Source organism: Diabrotica virgifera, chromosome 7 (assembly GCF_917563875.1).
Source record: "Diabrotica virgifera virgifera chromosome 7, PGI_DIABVI_V3a".
Taxonomy (NCBI): Eukaryota; Metazoa; Arthropoda; class Insecta; order Coleoptera; family Chrysomelidae; genus Diabrotica; species Diabrotica virgifera.
In genome coordinates this window covers 5,805,379-5,828,873 of record NC_065449.1, presented here as the reverse complement: position 1 = coordinate 5,828,873, position 23,495 = coordinate 5,805,379, and the positions used below count along the sequence as shown (strand labels likewise).

Below are 23,495 nucleotides of genomic sequence, written 5' to 3'. Positions count from 1 at the left end.
ATCATGAATAAACTGTCTTATTTCTCTTATGATGCGGAAACTAATAGAAGAATATAACAAATGGGGTCTCGAAGTCAAGGAAAACTGAAGCCATGTGTATTGGAGTGACAAAGCAGTCCATTACATTAGATGATGGGGTAGAAATTAAACACTGTGTTCCTGGGCATGAAGATAACTCAAGATGGAACACTCGATGCTGCTATAAAAGACAGAAACATACAGAGTAGAAAAGCCATATCCATGATGAACAGCATTCTGTGAGACTTAACAATCAGCCGTGTGATGGATGACCGAAGTTATCTTTAACGTAAAGTTATCCTGTAGTTAAGTTATAATCCTCGAATTGGTGTGATGTATCAAATTTAACTTAACTATTTGCGTTATTTCTTGACAGTTCTTGAGTTATCAAATATGTCAACTGTCACTTTATAACATGTCATTAAACCTCAAGTTATGAGATAGTTTTGTAGTTATGTAAGGATATGTAAGGTTAGGTTCAAGGTTCATAAATAGACAGGTTGCATGGTAACTTTCCACTATGGAGACCTACACAGAGGAGAGGAATCGAGATAGGACGACCTTGAAATTTTTGTACACAATTTTGCCTGTTTGCTTGGTTTCTCGCTAGGGCGGCGGTGGCGTAGAAATAGATGCTACTTTTGCATTGGAGTGAATGTGAAAATTTCGAAAATAATTAATTATTCGTAGTTAATATAAGATTATTGGTTTTGGTGGTTAATATTATTTAAATATGAGTGCCAAGAAAGCTTACACTAAAAGAACTTGCTTCGTACTGGGATTTATATCGAGTTATCGTTCCGATAAAAAATTCAAAAGGGAACTTAACGAAGTTAATAAAGACTTTTTATAAAGATTTGTCTTTATGTTATTTATAACGTTCGTGGATTAAACCTATTCGTTTGTATGTTATTTCCTTCGGTGTAAATAAAATTTGTGCCTATTATTGGTTTTTATTTTAACCTGAAAATTATAGTGATAATAGTAGGACGATCTTGAAAGTTTTTCTGTCGAAACAATGCATTTTTTGAGACAAAATATTTCACAAAAATTAACATTAATTTTATAAAAGTCAGACTATCGTCTGCGTAGTTTATAGACATATATTTTTATTAACTAAATTTAAACATCTGATAGATAAGCTTTCAGAATATAGATAAATGAAGTATTAAAAAAAAGCAGTTTAAATTTTGATAAAAAGAATACCTAATTAAAAAAAATTGATCAATAAACTTCAAATTATTTAAATAACTTTTTAAACTTTTTAAAAACAATTACGTACAGTTAAGTCAATTTTTTCAACTAACAAACTTTTTAATATCAGTTACAAAGATATTAAAAAATTAATTTGCCGTTGAAATACCATTGGTATATAAATGTGGCAGTTAGATAATGTGACAAAATATTTCCGCTTCAAAATAAGCTGTCCTACATATTAAAGTAATGACAAATTTAAATTTGATGTCACATCTCCATCTACAATGGTATATAAAGAATACACTTTTTACCACACCTCGATATGTTATAAGGGTAAAATAATTTATTTTTGGCATAAAACATATTCAGCTACAATCCACCAATAAATTAATGTCTAATTACGCTAAAAACAAAAATAAAATGAGTTAAATATTAAATAAGTCCATAAGAGCTAATGTATTTGTAGCACCTATTCGAACACTTGCGCCTCTAGCGGCGATTGCTGAAAGTTGAATTAGAGGTTGAAAAGTTAGCCCACAAACGATGCATTGCGTTTCCACTCCTTCTTACAGGTCTCCATACTTTCCACCAATCAGCGTCGAGAATCTAATGGCGGGAGTGACGTCACCCAGAATGCTGCATACAAATTCATTCAGTTCACTCATTGAAATGAACTCGGAAAGTAGGAATGTATTGAAAATGTGTATATTTAAAAAAAATATGTTTGGATTTTTAATGACTATTTATTTCATATATTCTTTAAAAAATGTGGTAGATACCTGTAGAGTTACAAAAATCATAGAATATAATTGCAATTAAATATATGCAGTAGAATAGCATTACTACTTAATTAAAGCAGAAGTAGATTGTTTCTTGTGTTTATATATGGGACTAAATCATTCAAATATCCTAGGTATATTAATAATGGGTTGAATACAATTTACTTTTTTAAATGATTTTGAGTAGGTATATAATCATTTTGAATTGGGGATAATGCATGTAGTACATTATTATAAATTCCTTCTAACGTGTAAACCATGGTGAAAAAGAGATTTAACTAAAGATTTATGTACCTATCAAAATTAGTAGTTTTTCCCTTAAGTTTAACATAAGAGCAACTGATTACGTTAGGTACTGGATTATAATATCTAAAACTATTAAAACATTATGATTCCATTCAATAGGTACCTGTGAAGTTTTACATTAACAGTAAATTATAAAAAAAAAATACAATTTCAGTGCAACAAAGGGAATTTTCCCTATTTTATATATTCATTTGCTTTATAATTGTTTATTCAAATGATCTTCAGATGACTGCAATATTAGGTTATAATTTTTTATGAAACAATTAGGTACATATAATAGATCTATTATCTATAGACTTAATTAGATATATTGTTCAATAAGTCTCAGCAGATTGTAACGTACACAAATGATGTAAACTTGATGTGAAGAACCGCAAGAGATATTACAGAACTGTATGTGGAGCTTAAAGAAAATGCGAAAGAAATAGGGCTAGGCGTCAACGTATATAACACTTCTTGTAAAAGAGTTTTGGGTTTAAGTTATTATACTAAAAACACTTAATGATATCTATAGGTACATTATATCTCAAGATATAAACACAAATTAAAACACTAACGATATTTAATAACAAAATATAGCCTCCAAACCACGTATCCTATTATGTTTACAAACAATTCGTAAAATTGATCGTCTGGGTGACGTCACGATGACAATATTTCATTTGTCAATGTCAAAGTTACCATACAACCTATGGTATAGGGACCTTGGGTTAGGTTCATCTTTTGATTTGTTTTTATGAAAATAGACAGAAATAAAGTGAATTTAGAAGCTAATAATTTAATAATTAAGAATAGAACGGTAATACAATTTTAAAAATTATACAAAAATCAAATCGAGAGATATAAGTTGAAATTAGAAACTGAAATTTCCTCAAATTGAAGCTCAAATACCCCAAATTTAAATTTTTGCCGCATTTTAATAAATTAGTAGTCAAATGAAGAGAACAGTAAACCAAAATTATACTACTTATCAACGAGGGCCATGGAAATAATTAATAGTTCCTATAGTCTTCGATTATATGGGAGTATAATATACAGTTCTATGTACATTCGCAAATTTAATTTACCATGACCCATTGTTTCTTTTTTTTCTTCAATCTTTGGTTTTACTAAATTAAAGTAAATTATCTCATTGAATAACTTATGTCGCTCAGTTACGTATGTCGGTTACACATCACTTCTCTGTTTTATACTTTATGCAAGCATAATTAGATATATCTCGCGTGGTCTCTATACTGTCTGTATGACTTCGTCCCTGATTTTTGTTCCGTCTCCTCAGCAAATAGTATGACTGTTGAGCCTACCATAATTATGGTTTTGTACCACAACATTTCTCCTTTACCATGTCCATCCTCAGGTTCGCCCTGGCGTCAGTTCGCTCTGGAAATCTCCCATAATTTTCCGCCCCCAAAAAATCCCACTACAATTTCTGCTTAGAAAAATTTCCCTAGACGCTTTCAAATTACCCCAAAATTGTGGGAAAATACACCAATCTGGCAACCCTGTTTCTATCTACCGTTTGAAACACCACCGAACCCCAAGGTTAATAGATTAGGGCGTAGGTTGTCTCATAACTGTAGACCAATCAAAGGCTGGCTTTTTAAAGGCGGGAATACGTCATCCGTACGACAATTTTAAAATTGTCATAAGAGTCAATGCTAATAAAAGGTTCAAAAACTTAGGTTTTGCAATATATTTTGAGATTTTCTTGGGTATAGGTATATTAAGTGGTTCTTATATTGGTAATTATATCAATTTTTCCCTTAAAAATCAATAGTCTGCTAACAAAAAACTAGAATTTATTTAACACTTATTATGTGTGTTTTAAATGGAGAAAACAATTTAATTAGCACAAAAATCCAAAAAAAAATAGAAGAAAAAGTTTAAAATCAAAAATACTAATATGTAGGTACTTACTTATTATGTTTTTCGTGAAATGTGCAGCACTTTTATCATTTTTGGTGGTATGCAACAACAAAAGAACGAATAATATAAATAATTTATTATTAGGTTAAAATATATAAAAGACGTAACATAATATTAACATATTCAGAAACGAGGAAATGTTTGCTACCTATTTTCTTATGTTTAGAGGCCCATTTATCTTGTAACATTTTATTATCCATTATTGTTTGATAATGTTAAGGTATCTGGGAAATGTCCATAAACATTATTTTGTTTCCATCTGGTTCAGGAATTTTGGAGTTGCTTTTACATATAGCTATGCTACAAATGTTACCACCACTCATCTAAAAAATGTTTTATTATTATAACATACAAAACTACATATTATTATGTGTAATATTATAATTTTGTTAAACTAACCTTACACGGTTACGAAAACACACTTCACAAGTCATTACTGCCTTTGTATAGGACCCAAATAAGTAATTATAGTAATATAGTCCTTATATGCTTAAGAACTCAACAAATATTAAACAAATAAACGATATTATAAGAAAATTCCACAAAAATATACGGAAATATAACCACACACAACTGTCAAACTTGACTTTGTCGTACGAGTGACGTAGGCATTCCCCTCCCTCTCGCTTCCGCCCACATAGTTATGAGATAACCTAACCCCTATCTATGAACCTTGACCGAACCCGAACAGCTGTTTGCTGTTCGGTCATCGACGCGCGACGGTGGCCGACGATGGGTATTTACTTTTACGGTCATCTACCCATCCTGGAGCATGTTCCGAAACATCTCTCGCGCTCACTCCAACTTGTACTATTTCTACATAAGGTTTTCTTTGTTACATCAAACTTTGTTCATCAAATGTTATTTCTAATATAACATTGAAAAAATAACTATCTCATAACTGTGAAGAATACATCACACCGAATTTTACCTAAATAGTTATGGGCATCGTTATACCTGAGAGTAATCTTAACTTTAACTCAAACGTTAAAGATAACTTCGGTCATCCATCACACGGCTGAATATCTAAACCGAACAAATAGCTCATATACAATACCATACTTAAAAGTGTAATCACACATGACAGTGAAGTTTGGCCACTGAAACAAAGAATAGAGAAAATGGTACTAGGAACAGAAATTGACTTCTGTAGAAGAGCAGCAGGCAAGTCAAGAAGAAATCGGATAGCAAATGAGAGAATACGAGAAATGATGGGAGTCACACATACAATAATTAATGATATAAAAACAAAACAACTAATATGGTATTTCTATGTACAGAGAATGCCAGATGACAGGAACCCTAAACAGATTTTGACGTCGACACTGTAAGGGAGAAGGAAAAGATGAAGGCCGAGAAGAAGGTGGAGGGAGAACGCTGTAAACCGATAGTCGTAGTAGTAACTCTCTTGGCAATCGTTTATTTTGCACTCTTTGCTTTATATTATCTTCCACCAGAACAACTGTTATTTTTTTAAAATTAGTTTGAGTATCACTATTGTTCAATGTTTGGAATAAATGCAGTACAAAAGAATTGATTCCAGCTGAGTCAACCATACCATTTATATAAAATTCTTAAAGGTTATCTACTTTTTTGGCTAATTGTTTTTGAGTGACAAAGTGGTCAAATGTATCGACCCCACCGTTAGTCGAACTCTAGAACATTGTAATTTCTGGCATTTTTGTTTCCAAACTTATATCGTCTTGAATATGCAGAGAACTTATTAACACCACCACGCATGTTTTCTTTTCTGATACATGCGAAACTAGGGTAATATCTTTTGAAAAGGCAAAAGCTGACGAAAGGAGCCTTTTACATCCAAAATTTGTATTGGTATTTTCCTTGTTGTGTTGCGAAGAGTTCCAACCATGATGAGTTTATTTTCAAGAAACTTCCATGCTAATTTGAATGAAGAAAACCAATTATCCATCGTAATGTTGCGATTCGTTCCTGATATTAAATTTGATATCTTCATGACATTGCGTTTGGAATCGAACCGTCCAGAGGATTTCTATTTGAATCTCTTCCAATATAGGAAATACAGTGGAACCTCGATTATCCGTCTCTCCATTAACCGTCACCTCTGTTAACCGTCAGGCTACATACAGATGTTGTATTGACTACATTAGCAAAAATTTTAATGTATAAAAATTAAAATAAAGTTAATTTGATTTGTGATGAGGACACAAACGGCTATCCATTGCTGACAGATAAAGAAATCGTTGAAATGACAACAAAGGCGGACCAAACAGATTCAGAAGCTGACACCACAGAGTTGGAATTTGGCTGTAGATATGTTAATGAACCTATTGTAACTGACAAAGATTTGCGTAAATAATCTAGAGAAGCTGCGTCGCACATGCAATAATTCATTGAGTGGTATTCTCTACAAGAAGAAGCCAATAAAGTAGATTGCATGATCTTATGCCGATTAAGAAATTCAGCCGTCGCAAAATGTGAAGCAACAGTAAAACAAACAAAGATTTCAGAATATTTTAAATTGATTCGATTGTATGAACACAAAACCCTCTTATATTGTCAAACAAAACATACAAATGAAATTTGAAAGTTGTACTATGAATTTTTAATTTTTTTAAATGTTCTGTTAACCGTCTTTTCGATTATCCGTCATACCCTTGGTCCGGTGCCCTGACGGATAATCGAGGTTCTACTGTAGCAGAATACATGCAATAAGTTTTTGAGTCCCACATCATAATAATTTTGAGACCATATTTGTCCGATTTGCTGGTAAGTACATTTTGAAAGAACATCGTCATCAAAAATTCAAAAGCTGTTCATTTATAGTCACATATTCTTGTGGAGTATAGTTACTTTTGCGGTAGGTTATAAATAACTCACATATTTCTCTTATTGCTTCCTCTGTCCTCTGTTTTGTTCTCAGAACGCTTTGTTTTATCATCGAAACTCAAGCAAAATTAAAGAAACTCAAATTGGTCTTTTGTCATTGTGCTACGAAATATTGGGACCCCAAGTTTTTCTGACCACATATCTTCCAGAAAAAGATGTGCATCTTTTAGAATGCCAGCAAAATAAATAAAATATGTCAAATCAAAGCCATAAGCTCTATCTTATTTGTTTGTTGTAAATATCGCTATTTTGATGCTTATTTTGATTTACATACATAGTGCTATTTATTTTTTTACCATTGACAATGATATCCAAAATGTAGTTGGTGAAAAATAGCTGCCATATTTCACATTTTTGCAGCTTTAGCTCTTCCTTTTCTTCTCCTTCTTCTTTTTTTATAAACATGACTGTCTGTTTTTTCAACGTACTTCCAGTAAATTGTCATTCCGTCGTTTTCGTGGTGTTCCCACTGATCGTCTTCTCACTGATTGGGGAACCGTCTCCCGCTGTACTTACTACTCTATTTGTTGTCATGCTCTTCCTTTTGAACCAGGTAAACGCAAAAGAATATTTTTTGAAGAGGTTCTTGATTAATATTCTACTACCAGAAAATCCGGCATGATTTTCTGTAGGTTTCTTGGTAGGTTCTATGTCCATTCCGTCCTTATTGGTTTCTATCTCCTCCTGTAGTTCTTCTAATGTATATTCATCAGGTATAGAATCGTTGACTAAACAGCCACCCTCATCTTCGCTATTTTCTTTGTCTAAGGTTCTTTGCCACAAATAGAATAGATTCGTCTTTGTATTGCTTGTTTTTTTCATAATAGGGCGCCTTTCATACAATGCCCGTTTTTCAGTAAGTTGTAGCTTTTTATAATCTATTTTCTTATATAATAATAACTAGGACAAAAAAAAACAAAAACAACTAACCTTACTCTGCAAAAATTATAACATAGACCACAATGTGGGGTCAAAAGACAAACAATTTATTTTCGACCATTGTGAAAATCTAGCCAAGAAACATACACGCACTATTAGCTATCAACCAGTACTGAAGCTATGAGGAACCACAGCCTAAGGACTAGACTGTACACAAGAGTATTCAAGAAAAACAAAACGACTGGAGCATGGGCCACCCACGTTGTGGTTCTAGGGTTAATAAAATATATGATGTTGATTTTGATCATGTAGACAATTTGAAGTCATTATAATATTATTTATTATTAATTGAAACAATGAATGACAATAATTAACTAATATCTTATGAAGAGTGGAATTATTATTTATGTGCCTCATTAAAAAAGTCATTTGACTAACGATGTGAGCGAGTTATATAAAATTTCGGTGATACAGTTGGGCAAACGTCAAAGGCTTATCAGTGAAGTTTACTGTAAAGTGAAGTTTACTGTAAACCTGTAGACACATGCGCCCTCTATTTCTACTTCACTTACACAAACACTTCCACACATACACACCACACATAGAACAGTCAATGAGGGTATGTGGCTCCGAATTCTATCCTACTATATCGATTTACGTGATATTTTCACAGTAAGTAGGGAATAGCCCAAGAAACAAAGTCTACCCTATGTCGATGTGTGCTTTTGTCTTGGAGGCGGTTCCCACCCCTTCTCGGGAGTGGAAAATTTTTTGCTTAAATAACTACGGAAGTTGCTAGAGAACCTAATACTAAGCAAAAACTGTTCTATAATTTTTTTTTCGAAAACTTAATACTTTTTGAGTTATTCCTGGTTGAAAATTGGCCATTTTCATTGAAACAAACACCTTTTCAAAAGGTTTTTTGCGAATACCTTCAAAACTATGCATCTAACTAAAAAAACTATATAAAACATTTTTGTAGCGTATAAAATAACAAAGAGATTCTTTCCTTTATGAATCTTCTAGTTATAACACAAAAAGAGATATGGTAAGTGAAAAAAACTTTTTTTCTTGGTGCATGCTCAAATCAGTGTATTTAACTTGAAATAACAGAGAAACGGTCGATTTTAGGTGTATAATGCTACCAATAACTTTTGTTGTACTTGAAAAGACCTTTAAAATAAGCAATATTAAATGTCAATTACATTAAAACTATGCGAGATAAACTGTAAAAAATTTGATGACTAACGTATTTTAAGAATAAAAAAATGAGAAGTATATTTAACCCCTCATCCACAAGAATTTAAATGCATCGTTTTCCTTCTACAATACATTTTACTATAGTGTTCTTTTTATGTTCAAAAAGTTGGGCGGGTTTAAAATGAATGGTTTTTGAAAAAAATAAGATCAAATTATTGAGCACATTTTTAAATTTTCTTAAAAATCTTCCTTTTTCTCCATGTAACTCGAAAATGATAAGAGATTCCAAAAAAAAAGATGCCACACAAAAATGAAGGTTTCTTCTAGATCTAGATAAACATTTTGATTTTATTTTTTATAACAGTATCTCTTATCATTTTCAAGTTACATGGAGAAAAAGAAGATTTTTAAGAAAATTTAAATAGGCGCTCTATAATTTGATATTTTTTTCAAAAACCATTCATTTTAAAACCGCTCAACCTTTTGAACATAAAAATGGCACTGTAGTAAAATGTATTGTAGAAGGAAAACGATGCATTTAAATTCTTGTGGGTGAGGGGTTAAATATACTTCTCAATTTTTATCTTAAAATTCGTTAGTCATCAATTTTTTGCAGTATATCTAACTTAGTTTGAATGTAAGCGACATTTAATATTGCTTATTTGAAAGGACTTTTCAAGCACAATAAAAGGTATTGGTAGCATTATATACATAAAATCGACCAGTTCTCTGTTATTGGTGCATGCTCGTTGAGCATGCACCAAAAAGACAAACTCTTTTTACCTACCATATCTCTTTTTGTGTTATAACTAGAAGATTGGGGAAGGAACGAATCTCTTTGTTTTTTTATGAGCTACAAAAATGTTTTATATAATTTTTTTAGTTAGATGCATTGTTTTTAAGGTATTCGCAAAAAACCGTTTGAAAAGGTGTTATATTTCAATGAAAATGGCCTAGAATTGGGTTTTCTAGCAACTTCCGTAGTTGTTTAACCAAAAAATTTTCCACCCCCGAGAAGGGGTGGGAACCGCCCCCAAGACAAAAGCACACATCGGCATAGGGTAGACTTTGAATAAGGAGATATTTTCAGGCTATTCCTAAAATTTCATTAAAATCCATGCAGTAGGATAGAATTCGGAGGTAATATCCTATTCTTGCTCTCATTGACTGCCCTAACAGGAAAAGCGAAATTTGAAATAAAATGATCTATATTTTGTAGGTGTAACTACGCGTCTTCAACGAGAGCAACAAGCAAGAACGGTAGTGCAGCCATCGTCTAGAATTGAATCATCTTCAAATCAACTTCAGCTGCCTATCAGTGAATCCGCTGCTTTAGTGGCTACTCCACCATCGGCATCAACTCCAACGCCTTCTGCTACGACGGTAACGCCCACAATTACGTCAATAGGAAGCCCCTTAGGGCTGGCAATAACAACACCAACCACAGCAGGTGCAATGCCAACATCTTCACCTACAGCGTCTGCCACATGTTCGGAGATGTCTTTCACCAGCACTTCCGTGATCTCGAGTAATACCAACGGAATATCTTCTGTAATGGTTACCACCACGATAGAAGAAGAACATACTCCGGCTCCAGAAATGACGTTTTCTACGATAACCTTTAGCACACCTACTACTTCGATGAATGACTCGACAAAACCAAAGATTTTCTTAGGGTTTTCTGAGACACCAATATCTCCAACACATGTAAAAGATGAATTAGTTTCTCCCCCAAAGAGTATATATAGTTTCGACAATGAAGATCTAAAAGTTGAAAATATTAACTTGCTGAGCTCCTCGCCTGCCATAAAACAAGAAATTGTGGATGTGCTGACGCCCAAAAATGAGGGAAAATCACAAGAAATGTATAGGTAAGAATATCATAATGCTGATTCCCTGTTAAAATTTTTTATGTTCCAATATAGTTACAATTTTCGTTCATTGACTCCTGTAATTGAATATAGTCGTATACAGTGTGTCGCATTTAAGATTATCGGCTATATTTCGGCTACATCCCTATATTTGGGCTATCAAAATAAATACAGATTTGAAATTTTGCACAGTCATACAGGTTGATGGTTCACATTTTTTAAGATAGTCAATTGAAATTTAAATTTTAAATGCGGCCTACTGCGAATCCATAAACAGGGTGAGTTTTCGATATCTTGCTTCGCGTAAGAAATATCAAAAAAAGTTATTTGGAAAAGTTGTTCCAAATATGATTATAACCCCACAATTTTAATGACAAAATTCGCACTTTTACTTTTTTTAGTATTTGTAGTTCAAAACCTACAGTTGGCTGCCCTGAGAGGCTTTAAATTACAGTTGACTATCTTAAAAATTGTGAACCATGAACCTGTGCAAAACTTCAAATCTGTATTTATTTTGATAGCCGAAATATAGGGCTGTCTTCATCTTAAATGCGACACACTGTATACAGGGTGTCCAGAAACTCTACCGACAAACGAAGGCAGGAGATTCCTCAGATAATTTTAAGACAATTTAACCCAATTCACCTAGTCCGAAAATGCTTCCCAAGGAAGCTAAAGCTCTTTGAAGATGGCGTCATGAAATTAGTTTTTCTTAAATACCTCCAGAACGCTTCTATTTAGAAAAACGAAAATTGGTATGCATATTTACTTTTCAGAGATGAATCGATTCCATCCATTGCAAATTTCTAGTACCGGTCATAGGCGTCCGTTTTGGATAGAGCAACGGGTATTTTATCGCATAACTTTTTTGTCCTTAACTTTTATGCATTTTTGACTCCGGATTATTAATTTGTGAGGTATTCTAGTACTAAAAGGTACTCTTGCTCTAAGTCGGTAGGACACACCGTTTTCTAAAAAAAGCGATTTGAAAGTTTTTCGTTTTTGGAATTTGAAAAAAAATTGAAAGACCTTTTCAACAAAAAACGAAGTATTTTACCAACATAAAGTAAGAGTAACTTTTAGTACTCGAATACCTCATAATATAATAATCTAGTATCAGTAGCAGTGTGCTAGGTGATGTAAGGCAGAACTTCACTGGTCAAATGAGGTTTGAACCAGAAGAGATCCTAAAACTACCAATAAGAAAACTGTTGGCCTTCGTTGAGGCCACAGGACTTATCAAAGTTTAAGGAGAAGAACAGGGTTTGGTACAAAGGTCTTATGACCAAGTGCCAGAGACTAACGAGCCTCGCCTGAGTTAAGAAGAATAAGAAGAAGAAGAATCTAGTGTCAAAAATGCTCAAAAATTTAAGACAAAAAAGTTATGCTATTGGGACCGTGCAAGTTGCGCAAAGCGACACCTATTTCTGCGCTCTGCACTTTTATTCGCACTTTTAATTGTATTGACCAATTACGTTAGTCCTGGTTGCTGGATAATTGTCAAGGCCATAGCCCAAAAAAAAATAATAAGAAGAAAAAATAAGATTCAGGTTATGTGATGAAAACGTAAACAATTGTATGTAGTAAATAAAATTAGTTATTAAAATGCAGTACTGCAAACAAAATACAATTAATTAAATTTACCTTTATATAATAATTGCATATCATATCAGTATTGTGGAGCAACATATAATTTTTCTCCTTCAATGACAGCAGATATGAAATGTACGTCAATTTGACAATTTCAATTGACAATATGAATTATTTAAGAAAGTTGCAATATTTCTCCGCTATTCGCGCACGATCGTTTCACGTATCCCTTCCAAGTACTTGCACGCCGCGAATAAAATAACTGTTGACCTACCCAAGACGGACGCCTATGACCAGTACTAGAAATTTGCTATTAATGAAATCGATTTATCTCTGGAATATAAATAAATGTACCAGTTTTCGTCTTTCTAAACAGTTTTTTTCTGAAATTTTTTTTTAATTCAAAAAGCTAAAAATTTTCAAATCGATTTTTCTAGAAAACGGTGTGTCCTACCGATTTAAAACAAGAGTACCTTTTAGTACTAGAATACTTCACAATTTAATAATCCAGTGTCAGAAATGCATAAAAGTTAAAGATAAAAAGTTATGCGATAAAATAACCGTTGCCCTACCCAAAACGGACGCCTATGATCGGTACTAGAAATTTGCAATGGATGGATTAGATTTATATCTTGAAGATAATTACGCGTACCAATTTTTGTTTTTCTAAATAGAAGCGTTCTGGAGGTATTTAAGAAAAACTAATTACAAGACGCCATCTTCAAAGAGCTCTAGCTCCCTTAGGAAGCATTTTCGGACTAAGTGAATTGGGTTAAATTATCTTAAAATTATCTGAAGAATCTCCTGTCTTCGTTTGTCGGTAGAGTTTCTGGACACCGTGTATAATATACAGACTGGAGCAAAATTTTGGAAACCCCTAATTACTTCTTGAATGGATGGTACGAATTGTACAAAAACCAGATTATGCCTATTCTTCAATATGGAGATTTCAAATTTGAAGCTTGCATTGTTGCCAGATTTAGATAATTGGAAGATTAAGTAGTACAGTCCAACCCGCTTATTGGAATAGCCTTCGTGCCAATAAAAAGTATTCCTATAACCGGGATATTCTAATAACCGATCATTGGTCGCTAGTAGAAACGTTTCCGGACCTCAAATTTCTATTCCTTAAACCGGGATATTCCTTTAAGAGGTATTCTAATAAGCGGGTTTGACTGTAGTATTGAATGGCCTTCCCGTTCACCCGATTTAAATCCTAAAGATTATTTTTATTGGGGATATATACTTGAAAAGTAGAATTTATAAAACTAAACCAGCAAGTGTTGCAGAGCTAAGGCAAATAATTATTGATGCATCCATATTAATTTCTAAAGAAATATTGAGAAAGCTAATAGACTTCTTCTACCATCGTTTAGGATACTCTCAAATTAACAACGGAGGACATTTTGAACACTTGATTAGGTAGACGTAATGCAGTGAACTTTTAATTATGTTTAATAGTTGTAGGCACATAGTTTGAATCAAAAAAAATATTGAGGTGATTAAGCGTTTCTAGGCTTCTGTTTTATCTTTTTAAGATGTCTGAATACATAAAATCATAAGTATTGCATACAGTTAAACTAGTATTGAAGTAAGGATTCCGATAATAATACAATATACAGAATATTGTATTTAAAAAACCGAAGTGACTAATGATACCAGAAAAATGGTAAATCTAGCAACGTTACATATATCAAATTTTAAATCTTCACATTCAAAAATAGGCGTGTCCCTGTTTTTGTACAATTTGGACCATCCATTTAAGAGATAATTAGGTGTTCATAGACTAATAGACTAAGAGCCGCTATAGGTGAAAATTCTTAATCATTTTAGGCACGACGGGACCTTATAACTTAAATAGTAGAACCTAAAAGAAAACGTTTGAGCACTGTGCCGTCACTTTTCAGTGGCACATGCGTCTACAGTGGCGCATCAAACTTTCCACTTATGGACGGGATACATAAATTAAAAAATACCCTCCCTCATTACCAGAATTTAATTTTTTCCATTTTTTTAAGTTTTATGTGATTAAGACATAAGATTCGTCTTAATTTTAACCCACCACCCCCTTCTCCCTGCCCCCACCATCAAAAACTTTATTTTTCGATTTTATTTTTTTTTCGTGGGATGCAATCAATTTTAAAATTTCAAAAAATTTACACGCATAGTTAAGGCTTTTATAAAATACGTCTATTTTTTATAGACCTGTAGGTTGAATGTACATAACCTCAAAAAAATTTAAAAAATTTTTTTTTCGAAAAAAGTATATAACTTTTTTTTGGGGATAGCTGCATATCTAATTTTTTCTTAGTCTTGTGTATTTTACCTTCAAAAATCCAAAAAACTGTTTTTTAAGGGGGTTTTGGGGGGTTTGAACGTGTCTTTCTGATTTTTAAATATTCTAAAGAACTCAGTTACTTCAAGTTACATATAACCTATAAAAACAAAATTGATTTGATATATTATGAAGTCTATAAAATAGGGAAAATCACCCAAAACCCCCCCAAAAAACAGTTTTTCGGATTTTTGAAGGTGGGGAGACTTACGGAAAAATTTGAAAAAAATTAAAAATATAGTGTTTGATAAAACACACAAGATTAAGAAAAAATTAGACCTGCAGAGCTATTCCTCAAAAAAAGTTATGTTTTTTTGAAAAAAAAATTTCTTTTAATTTTTTGAGGTTATGTACACTCTACCTATGGGTCTATAAAAATAGGCATGTTTTATAAAAGCCTCAACTATGCGTGTGAATTTTTTGAAATTTTAAAATTGATTGCATCCCACCAAAAAAAAATAAAAAGAAAAATGAAGTTTTTGATGGTGGGGGCAGGGGGAAGGGGGTGGTGGGTTAAAATCACGATGAATCCTATGTGTTAATCACATAGAACTTAAAAAAATAAAAAAAAATTAAATCTGTTAGTAAGGGAGGGTAACTTTTAATTTATTTATCCCGTCCATAAGTGGAAAGTTTGATGCGCCACTGTCGACGCATGTGCCACTGAAAAGTGACGGCACAGTGTTCAAACGTTTTCTTTTAGGTTCTACTATTTAAGTTATAGGGTCCCATCGTGCCTAAAATGATTAAGAAATTTCACCTATAGCGGCTCTTAGTCTATAAGGTCCAATCTGTATATTGTGTATTTTCTTTTTCACATATTTTCTTAAATTATTTCATAAAGCTAATATAGAGAATAAAAAAAATATAATGAAAACTGTTTAAACTAGAAATTTTTACCGTAATACTAGAGAGATTTTGCACCTCTTAAAATAACCGCTGATTTTGATTCCGCTATGGTTAACTTTATTAAGCATAACGATTACGGCAACGTTAAAAAGCAGAGTTTTTGCAGCCTGTCAAGTAGGTTTTTCGATCATCGTTATTTAAACATAACCTCACTTCACAACGTTATTGTAATTTTAAGCATATACTTAAACAGTTTTTGATATTTTAATTTATAGGTCATCAAAATTAGAATCTATGTAAATGTAATTTTATTGATTTTTTTACATTCTGGCAACAAAGCAATTTAACCATTACTATAACGATAACGATAAGCACTACTTTAAACCTCCGTAAATTACGGAATCCCTTATATTTAATAACGATAACGGATCAATATTCGCTACTGCGCAGACGTAGTATAACCGTTGATTGATGAATATACCCTCTATATTTATCAATCAACGGTATAACGATAACCATAACGGAATTGCAAAATAAGAGGTGCAAAATCTCTTTATTAAATAGTTTTTCTCTTACCTCTGTTTTTTTTTCGAAAAATCTTACACTAAAATGGAATCTTTTTAGCTGATTATTATTATGTACTCTTAATATTGAAGTCATAATTTAACTACTTTTGTTCTATCTTTATCTATCTTTTACTAGTATGTACTAACTAATGCCGATATTGGCTAAAGTTTTATTATATCTTTTAATTAAAGTATACAAATAGTGTCATTTTTTAAGTGTTTTTTAAGTTGCCTGTTGTAGCAATATTTTCGTTAAAGGTTGTAAATATATAACTGCATTTATCTCTCTGAAATGGAAATATGATGCATAGTTTTGTTTAAATTCTGAATTCTTTATTTTCTTAATAAAATTGTTTGTAAACAGTGAAAGTTATGTGTATGTACTCATATCGCAACCCGACTAAAATAACGTCACAACTAGAAAAACCCAGTTTTTGGATAATACTGTAGTGGAATGCTTAAGATTCGGTTCTTCAGGGTAGAAAAGTGTCATTTATGTAGTTGCAAAACCTGCGTTTAGAGGGCAGAAGTGTCGTTTATATACTCAGACAATTTTACACTACATCAAACAAAAGCGGGGACTCGATCTGATTGCGCCCAAGAAGCGTCATAACAGTTTGTGAATAAAAATGACACAACTCGAAAAAGTGCCTTATTTTTGAATGAGGTAAGTTAATACTTAATTTTTAATATAATTTTTCTTTAAATAAATAATTTTTCTTTAAATAGGAGTTCTTACTGTTGAATTTATAGTTATGGCACTATTTTCTCTGATCTATATGTATTCACTCTGAATTGTAATTCCTAATTTTGTTCTTTTTTAGACCAATCCACTCCTAGAAGAGAAAAAATTAGTGAATGCTGCCCTCCAACCAATTGAATTAGTTAATCGGGAAAGGGAAAATGAAGAAAACACCAGGCATAAAAGTGAGGGCAGAACCATGTACCGATGATATAATTGATAAGATTTTTAAAAAACGAATTTAAAAAATAATCAAAAGAAGAATGTTTGAACAATAAAACAATTATTTTATTTATCCTAGGTTGTTTTTTTTTTGTTATGTTGGTACACTCTTCATATGAATGTATGTGAAGTTTTATTTCAATCTGTTAATTCATTATTTTTTTAAAAGCCATTTAGTATCAATGTGTCACAGTATTTTTTATAATGGAAACAAGTAATTGGACTTCGTAAGTCCTAGGTTTTCACCCAAAGTAATCGAAACTAGAACTGGAAGTCGATATCTGACCGCTTCGTGTAACTTTGCGTCGATCGATATACGATTTTACTAATTTTGAGTCATTGCTACTAAACTTTGAGTAATCATTGTTTAAACAGAAATGACTTAAAAACAGGAACTAAAGATTAAAACTCAACTTTTCAATACGCTTCGATTGATGTGTTACATGTACTATTTTTGCGACTATAACGGCACTTCTGGCTAGAAATTTTTAAGCGGAAATGATATAAAAACCAAAACCAAAATTTTTTCTCATCTTTCTAAAGCACGTCGAATGATATATCGCTTATACTATTTCGGTGACTTTAGAACAGTTCATACGGTTGGAACTCTAAAACCGAAAGTCCGGTGTCAAATTTCTCATCTTTAATACCATCCTTGGTTTATAAGCTTCCATTCAACACCTCATTTGTCATTCTATCTGTATTAATAATGGAGGAGTTGTATTTGTGGACGGAAAGTCAGATGAACAGACAGTCATGAAACCGGAAGTATATATATATATTTGTTCTCTTCTTGCAAAGTAGCGTCGAGTAATATATCACGTGTACTATTCCGGTGACTTTAAAACAGTACTTCTGGTCGCATTTCTAAAACCGGAAATCCTAGGTCAAATTTCGCACATTTAGTATCATCCTTGGATTATAAGCTTTTATTCGACACCTCAATTCTTATTCTACCTTGTATAGTGACGGAGGAGTTATATTCGCAGTCCGACGGACAGACAGCCTAGGTCAAATTTCTCACATTTAGTACCACCCTTGCATTATAAGCTTTCATGTGACACCTCATTTGTCATTCTACCTGGTATAATGACGGAGGAGTTATATTCGCGGTCGGACAGACCGACGGAAAGACAGGCTAGATCAAATTTATCACCTTTAGTACCATCCTTGGATTATAAGCTTTCATTTGACATCTCATTTGTCATTCTACCTGGTATAATGACGGAGGAGTTATATTCGCGGTCGGACAGACAGCCTAGGTCAAATATTTCACCGTTAGTTTCATCCTTGGTTTATAAGCTTTTATTTGACACCTCATTTGTCATTCTACCTGGTATAATGACGGAGGAGTTATATTCGCGGTCGGACAGACCCACGGACAGACAGCCTAGGTCAAATATCTCACCTTTAGTACCATCCTTGGATTATAAGCTTTCATTTGACACCTCATTTGATATTCTAGCTGGTATATTGACGGAGGAGTTGTGATTACAGACAGACGGACGTGGATAATTCAAAGTTCTCACATTTTTTCAAAATTGGGTGAAAACAATAATCAAGTATCATGCAGTGACTGAATTTTTTATTTTTGTAAGGTTTAAAAGTAAAGGAAATTTATGAACGAATGTTGAAACTGTATAAGGACTCTTTGCCTTCAATTATTACAATAGAAAGGTGCGTTGCTCCATTTAAACGTGGTCGTTCAACCCTTGAAGACGATCCACGTCAAGGACGTCCAAAAACAGCCAAGAACGCCAGAAATCACAGAAAAAATACAGGATACGGTTGATGGATTCGATCGTTACTTGATGGAAGTTCATTTTATGTAGCAATAAAACAATGAAAACTCTTGTTTTCGATACTTCCACAAAATTTATTATTTACAACTATGTGCCTACAACTGTTTCGGCAGTGTGCCTTTCTCAAGTCACATAGTATTATAATAAATTTTGTGGAAGTATCGAAAACAAGAGTTTTCAGTGTTTTATTGCTGCAAGATAATTATGGTTGTATAATTTTCGGGCTCAGCTGTAGATCTATCGCCTTTTAGTGAAACACCAAATGCAAGTAGATAATTTATTTATGTAAACTGACACTAGTTTCTCGTTTGACGTTACTGTACTAATACGCTTCTTAGGAAATATTAACTGAGACTTCTTTATGATGAAGCTACATGTTGACTCGTTGAGTTGACTCTAGTGAATGAATCTAATGTATACTCGTTCTTAGCTGCGATAAATTGGGTCATAGCCCACATGACTGTCAAACAAAGGTTTTTATTTAGTCAGCACATTTAATGTCCATTGCCAAAAATACTGTTTATGATTTGCAACAATTAAACAAAATTAGTAACCCGCACATGTGTAAATATAATAACAAATTGGTTCATGTGATATACGGGGTGATAAATATATACTGTTTAATATCGGATATGAATGATGAATATTTGAGATTAAACAATGGTATTGGAAACTCGCCGTGTAACTGAAAGATTTAGTAGAATCCCTAGGCATCCCATTGGGCAGTGTAAGCAATATTTTGGCCGAAGTATTGGGTTTCAAAAAGTTGTGGTCACAATGGGTGCCGCATTTGCGACTTTCTCAGCAACATTTAGGGCGTTTTCGAAATGATAAAATGGATTGTGTGCGTCGATTCATCACAATGGATGTGATTGGTCTATTACCATGATCCTGAATCAAAACAAGAGGCTAAAGAGAAACAGAAATCGGTCAAAAAGATTTTAGCATCAGTTTTTGGGGATGTGAGAGAAATTTTTTTGTGGATTACTTGCAATCTGATAAAACAATAAATTCTGGATATTATTGTAACCTTTTGGACCAGCTCAAGGAAAAAATCTTGACAAAAAACCCGGTTTGCAAAAGAAAAAATCCTTTTTCATCAGGACAATGCACCGTGTCGTATGGGCATTTTACCAGGGGCTAAAATCCATGAACTAAAGTTCGAATTGTTTTAGCATCCACAGTATTAATCAGATTTGGTTTCTAGCGACTTCCATTTGTTTCAATAGGTACCTAAAAAAAGTATGCGTGGAAAGCGTCTTTCATCAAATGATGAGTACATAAAATCTGTAGAAGCGTATTTTACAGTCCTTCCTGATTCTCCGTTCAGAGATGAAATTTATTAATTGAAATCTCGTTGGAACAAGTGTATTGATATTCAGGGAGACTATGCTGAATAATAAAGTGTATTTCAAGTCATAAAATTTCAACCTAGTAGTCTGTATTGATTTTTTTGAAATAAAAAATGTCATAATTTTTTTGAAGTTTTAATCGAAACAAAGCTTATAATTGGCATCATTACTGTGTTTTCTTGACTCCACAAGCAGTTAAAAAATTAAACAGATAGGTAATAAAACACTTTTTTTTATTATAGGTTATTCACTACATGCAATCAATAAACAAAAAAATTATAAGCATGTTAGTTGTTTGTTCAAAGGGGTGTAAGTATACATTTGGGTATAAAACACTTGAAGTAAACATCTATACAATTATTTTCACTAAATAAGTTTCCCCCAAAATCCCTTCACTACTTTCCTATTTCTCGCTTTGACTGTAATCTTTCGCTAAATTTGGTACTGTACCTTCCCCATTTATTAGAATAGGTACCAAAGATTAAATTTCTTACTACAACAAATTATTAGAAGCAACAAAATTAAGAAATTTTACCACGTATGTAGAAATCTATTAAAACCTTACGAGATTTGCTGATAGATGGCACTGTTGTATAAGTTAAATGCTGAAATAATTACTGAAAATAAAACAAAAGTATTTTACTTTGATTAATGTGGTAATTTTGTTTAATATTGCTAATAGCATGCAAAATTTTAATACAAAAATCCCTTTATTCCCAAAATCCTGTATTAAGTCTCAAACAACAAAAGTTGTTCTTAGCCATGTTGCGCTGGTAGATGAATTGATAAAATTGAAATAGATTCTTGAAACTTCAGAGTTTTATTAAATATCCTAGACATCGAACTATATGATCTTATAAAGACAGAATTGAAGCCTGCTATAGGGCGCTATTTTTCAGCAGAAAAAACAATTCAAAAATTAAACTTGACTGAATATGAGAAAATTTTGAAAAATCTGGCTTATCGATAGCTTAGTGTGAAAACCGCGTATCTCATTTCACAGAAAATTTTTGCAGGAGAGACTTTAAACTTAATTTCTGCATATTATTTATTTATTATTTACTAGCTGACCCGGTGAACTTCGTTGCACCTTAGATAATGTGTCATAATTAGATAATGTGTCATAATTTTAATTCTAGATCAGTTGGTCGAACGCAATTGCTAGAGATCAATAACTCAAAATCAACTGCTCGAAAATGAATTGCTCGATATAAAAATTGATCGAAATAAAAATTGCTCGAATAAAAAAGAAAATTATATGTCCAAATATTTATTCACAATAATGCAAAATTTGTAGGTATATAAGAGAGGTACATTTAATAGGACAAATTATTTAATATTCTACGTATATAATCACAGATATTAATTTGTGGTTCATAATATGTAATTGTTTATTAAACGCAATAACCTATCAACACTATCTCTATATCTTCTATGATCATTTTGAGGTTGTTTGCCACTTATTGATACTCGTTCTCAGAGGCATCTTTCAGTGCATCACAGGTTTTCGATTTCTTTCTAACGCATTAAGTTGGAAGTGACAGAAAAAATGGTACGTCCGTGATCACAGTTTGTTATAACATTTATTCTAGTTGTTGATAGATGGCGCTATAATCGAACAAAAAATGATTTAGGAATTATATATACGACTATAATCTGTACAATTTATAAGACTATACAAATCAAAGAAAATAACATTTTATAAATGCAATAAACACAATTTATTTGTTTTTATACCAAATTGCAAATTGAAGGGTTAAGCTGCAATACCCTTTTCATATTTGGCTGATTACGATTCTGACAACTGTCACAATTAACTTAAATGTCAGATTATAATAAATGTTATAAATGTGTATTACCACGGACTTACCTTTTTTGCGGTTACTTGTGACATACTGAAAAATGCCTCTGAGAAGGACCACACTGTTCAATTTTTAGTTCATTTAAACTTTGTTCTTGTTCTAGAGCGGAAATAAATTTCTGCCGTTATTTTTCTTATATTTCCAAAGCTCAAACATATTTAACATTTATAATAAAGATGTTTTCAGCATAAATTAATATACGATTATACAGGGTGTAACAAAAATACAGGTCATAAATTAAAGTACATATTCTGGGACCAAAAATAATTTGAATGAACCTAACTTACCTTAGTACAAATATACACATAAAAAAAGTTACAGCCCTTTGAAGTTACAAAATGAAAATCGATTTTCTCGAATATATCGAAAACTATTAGAGATTTTTTATCGAAAATAGACATGTGGCATCCTTATGGCAGGAACATCTTAAAGAAAAATTATAGTGAAATTTGTGCGGCCCCTAAAAATTTTATGGGGTTTTGTTCCCTTAAACCCCCCCAAACTTTTGTGTACGTGCTAACTAAATTATTATTGTGGTACCATTAGTTAAATTTAATATTTTCAAAACTTTTTTGCCACTTAGTATTTTTTCGATAAGGCAGTTTTTATCGAGATGCGGCTTCTTTTTTAATATGTTTACATACAAAATTTATGGGGGTTTTGTGCCTTTAAACCCCCCAAATGTTTGTGTACGTTCCAATAAAACTATAACTGCGGTACCATTAGATAAACACAGTGTTTTTAAAACTTTTTTGCCTCTTTGTATTTTTCCGATAAGGCACTTTTTATCGAGATGTGGCTTCTTTTTTAATATGGTTCAAAATATACCTAAAAATGTAAATCATAAATAAATTTTTATATTACATATTAAGTCTCCATAATCGTACTTTACCATATACAAATATATGGTGGATTTGAAAAATATTCAACATATCTCGATAAAAACTGACTTTTCGAAAAAATACTAAGAGGCAAAAAAGTTTTTAAAACATTGTGTTTAACTAATGGTACTACAATAATAATTAAATTGGAACGCACACAAAAGTTCGGGGGGTTTAAAGGAACAAAACCCCCATAAAATTTTTAAAGGGTGTCCAAATTTCACTATAATTTTTTCTTAAGATGCTACTG

General features: G+C 32.3%; 1 protein-coding gene across 4 annotated transcripts in view; it reads left to right on the top strand.

The window, feature by feature from the left end:
• Positions 1–23,495, top strand: part of LOC114330824 (uncharacterized) — a 162,059-nt gene that overhangs the window by 46,266 nt on the left and 92,298 nt on the right. For all 4 annotated transcript variants that reach the window (XM_050657325.1, XM_050657326.1, XM_050657324.1 and 1 more), the window contains exon 7: positions 10,393–11,044. In XM_050657325.1, the coding sequence (XP_050513282.1) occupies positions 10,393–11,044 (652 nt within the window). The remainder of the gene's footprint in view (positions 1–10,392; positions 11,045–23,495) is intronic.